At 44.9% G+C, this 3,776-nt stretch overlaps 1 protein-coding gene across 1 annotated transcript; it reads left to right on the plus strand.

Annotated features, from left to right (window-relative positions):
• Positions 1 to 389: 389 nt before the first annotated feature.
• Positions 390 to 2,790, plus strand: LOC130994080 (uncharacterized). The gene is made up of 2 exons (XM_057919112.1): positions 390 to 1,000; positions 2,719 to 2,790. The coding sequence occupies exons 1-2, from the start codon at positions 425 to 427 to the stop codon at positions 2,788 to 2,790; spliced, it is 648 nt and encodes a 215-aa protein (XP_057775095.1). The 5' UTR covers positions 390 to 424.
• The last annotated feature ends 986 nt before the right edge of the window (positions 2,791 to 3,776 follow it).

Here is a 3,776-nt window from a genome sequence, read left to right on the forward strand (position 1 = left end):
GCCAGTTTTGATCACGCAGGATTGGAGTGCCCCATTTGAGTTGATGTGCGATGCTAGCGATTGGGCCGTGGGAGCTGTGTTGGGGCAAAAGAGAGATAAGTTGTTCAAGGTAATTTACTACACTAGTAAAGCCTTGGATTCTGCGCAGATGAACTACACTACCACGGAGAAGGAGCTGCTAGCTGTAGTGTATGCCTTTGATAAGTTCCGTTCTTATTTGATTGGAACTCATTCAATTGTCTACACTGATCATGCCGCCATCCGCTACTTGTTCACGAAGAAGGACTCTAAGCCCCGCTTGATTCGTTGGATCTTATTGCTGCAAGAGTTTGATATGGAGATCCGAGATCGCAAGGGATGTGAGAATGTGGTAGCTGACCACTTGTCTCGATTGGAGAATCCGATTGAGGGGGATGATCCGAACATGGCCATCAATGAGTCTTTTCCCGATGAGCAGATTTGGGCGGTGCTATTTAAGGATCCATGGTATGCCGATTATAGCAACTACTTGGTTATTGGAGCTCTTCCCGAGGGGTTATCGCACTATCAAAAGAAGAAGTTCCTCCATGATGTCAAGTTTTATTATTGGGAGGATCCTTACCTATACCGGAGGTGCGCCGATGGCTTTATTCGGCGATGTGTTAGGGAGCATGAATGGCCAAAGATCATTGAGGAGTGCCATAGCTCACCTAGTGGAGGTCACTTTGCAGCCAACCGCACTGCCATGAAGGTAAATCATAGTGGATTTTATTGGCCTTCAATTTTTGCAGACTGCCATGCTTTCGTGAAGTCTTATGATCGATGCCAACGCATGGGCAACATTACCAAGCGGGATGAGATGCCGCAAAACATCATTGTTGAGGTAGAGCTATTTGATGTTTGGGGAATTGACTTCATGGGTCCTTTCCCTCCTTCATGTGGTTTTTCCTATATATTGCTTGCGGTTGAGTATGTGTCTAGATGGGTGGAGGCGATCCCGACTGTCACCAATGATTCAAAGGTAGTCATTAAATTCTTGCAAAAGAATATTTTGACTCGATTCGGAGCACCGAGAGCGTTGCTTAGTTATGGGGGTTCGCACTTCAACAACAAGCTGCTAGCAAGCGTTTTGGCGAAGTATGGAGTAAAGCACAAGGTGACGACTCCATATCATTCTCAAGCTAATGGGCAGGCAGAGTTGGCAAATCGAGAAATCAAGCAGATTTTGGAGAAGAGTGTCGCCAACAAGAAAGATTGGGCCAAGCACTTGGATGATGCTCTTTGGGCGTATCGCACCGCCTACAAGACTCCAATTGGTATGTCTCCTTATCAACTTGTTTTTGGAAAATCCTGTCATTTACCTGTTGAGATAGAGCACAAGGCATATTGGGCGACGAGGAGAATCAATTTGGAGTTCAAGGAGGCCGGTCATACAAGGCGAGATATGTTGACAGAGTTGGATGAGTGGAGGAATGAAGCGTATGAGAGTTCCCGTATTTACAAGGAAAGGGCGAAGAAGTTTCATGATTTGAGCTTTCGCACAAAGGAATTCAAGCCGGGACATGAGGTACTCTTGTATGATTCTAAGCTTCGACTTTTTCCTGGCAAGCTGCAGTCTAGATGGAGAGGTCCATATGTGGTTCACAAGAGCAATTGGAATGGGACTTATGAGTTGCTTGCATCGAATGGGTCCACTTTCACTGTTAATGGACATCGCCTCAAACCGTACTTCAAAGCTGAATTGGACCACGACGTGGAAGTGGTCAATTTCATTGATCCATGATTGGAGGTATCGTCAAGCTATAGACGTTAATTTTAGCACTTGTTGGGAGGTAACCCAATTTTACTTGCTTTGTTAGTTTTTGCTTGTTTTTCTTTGTTTTCGTTTGTCGTTTCTTTCTTCTCGTTTTTACTTAGTTTCTTTTTGTTAGTTTATGTTCGTTTTTATGCTTTTCCTAGTGTGTTTCGTTTTTGCAGTTTAAAAAAAAAAGGGGGCGAAAACTCAAATCGGCGACCTAACCTCGAAAACGGCGACCCAGCTCTAAATTCGGCGACCCAGACGGCGATCGTCGGCCAGGTCGCCGAAAGTCCTGGATCAAAAATACACATGATGCATAAATTCGGCGGTCGCCGAAATCCTTCCCAAAAACGCCGAACTGCCCAGGTTAGTTTAAAGACGCGATTTTCATCCTATTTTTCCTATCTTACACCCAAAACACACACTCAGCACACATAGTAGCATTTTGGTCGAAAATTCTTCATCCAATTACTCCCAAACGGCTTTGAATCTTCACAATTCCTTCCATACATCCACAACCCACATCATTATCTTCCATTCCATCCGATTACTTCGGGTTTTCATCCACCAAATCGGGAGATTCACAAATTTGGGGTTTTTGCTCAAGAACACTAGAATTTTCGAAAATCACTCCTAAATCCTCAAGGTATGTGCTTCTAACTCTAAATCTAGTATCATTCCTATGCTATTACTACGTTTCTTTGGTTTGATTTTGGAATTTTTGATGGGTTAGTAAAGCTAGGGTTTATGCTAGAACTTTTTATGAGCTTAATTGTTTAGGGAGTTTGAATCAATTGCTTTGTGTTGGTGTTTGAACTTATTGATAAATCATTGTTGGTGTTGATGAGTGATGGAATCCACAAGAGCATGCTAGTTTTAGAATTGTTAAGTCTCAAGGGGATATTGTCTTTGCTTTGATTTTGATTGGTCTTTATTTGAAGATTATATGTGATGTTGATTGTGGCATTGATAATATTCATGAGGCTTTGTATCTTTTGAAAGACTTAGCATGATGTGGGGGATTATGATAGACACAAGAAGTTGATTTTTGTCAAGAGAGATGGAAAGGGGGTGCTAGTTGGCTTGTTTTGAAATCTTGTGGATGTTTACATGGTTTCTAACTAGCAATTAATCCAGGTACCATGGCCCCAAAGAAGCGTAGAACCGTCGGTGCCTCAAGCTCCCGCCAACCGGAAGAATACACACGGGAGGACCCCGAGTTTCATGGGGTAGTCCTGATATCCGACGATGATAGGGTCCGGTTTAAGAAGCTTGCTAAGAAGGGGATTGAAATCACACGGTATGCCGATCATGACCTTCTCCGGGAGATGGGCATTTATGACGACGTGAAAGACTTGTTCTACCATGTGGGGTGGGTCCACATCTTTAACGGTGGATGGCCCACCTATGAACGAGCAACACTGGAGATTCTGAGCTCGTTGGATCAGTCGGTCTTCAAGGAAAACAGACCGAGAACCATCTCTTTCCAGCTCAACAATATTTGGGAGGGAGATATCGTGGTGACCGAGATCACCACGACACTCAATTGCAGGGTAGGGGGCTACACCGTGCACTCTATTGGTACCGAGTTCAATGATGGAGCATTCTGGAGAGAAATAGCCCTACCGAGCGCTGGGTCATTTGTGTCGGGGACGTCGAATGCGGCGGACATAAGAAATCCTGTCCTCAGAATGGTACACCGCATCTTAGCTTATACGGTGTTGGCAAGGAAGGACAACACTCATGTGACGAGGCAGGAGCTGTTCATCATGTGGGGGATGCTCACACGCACCTAATGGATTTGACTTACATCCTCCTCAAGCAGTTGTTTAAGGCATCCAGCGCGACCAGAGGAGTGATTACAATTGGAGGGATGCTCACACCACTTGCCCGCCGTATTTGTCCCGTCGTTGCTCAATGGGATGCGTTGGCAGGTGATACGCTACTCAACGGTCGTCGAATGGTCCACATGCGATTCTTGACGAGCGCCCAGCCCCCA

The sequence above is a fragment of the Salvia miltiorrhiza genome, chromosome 7 (genome assembly GCF_028751815.1).
Source record: "Salvia miltiorrhiza cultivar Shanhuang (shh) chromosome 7, IMPLAD_Smil_shh, whole genome shotgun sequence".
Lineage (NCBI taxonomy): Eukaryota > Viridiplantae > Streptophyta > Magnoliopsida > Lamiales > Lamiaceae > Salvia > Salvia miltiorrhiza.

Coding starts and splice junctions, on each gene's coding strand:
- LOC130994080 (XM_057919112.1), top strand. CDS start 425: ATGGCCATCAATGAGTCTTTTCCCGATGAGCAGATTTGGGCGGTGCTA. Junction 1,001..2,718: donor CTGTCACCAATGATTCAAAG/GTAGTCATTAAA, acceptor CTTTATTTGAAG/ATTATATGTGATGTTGATTG.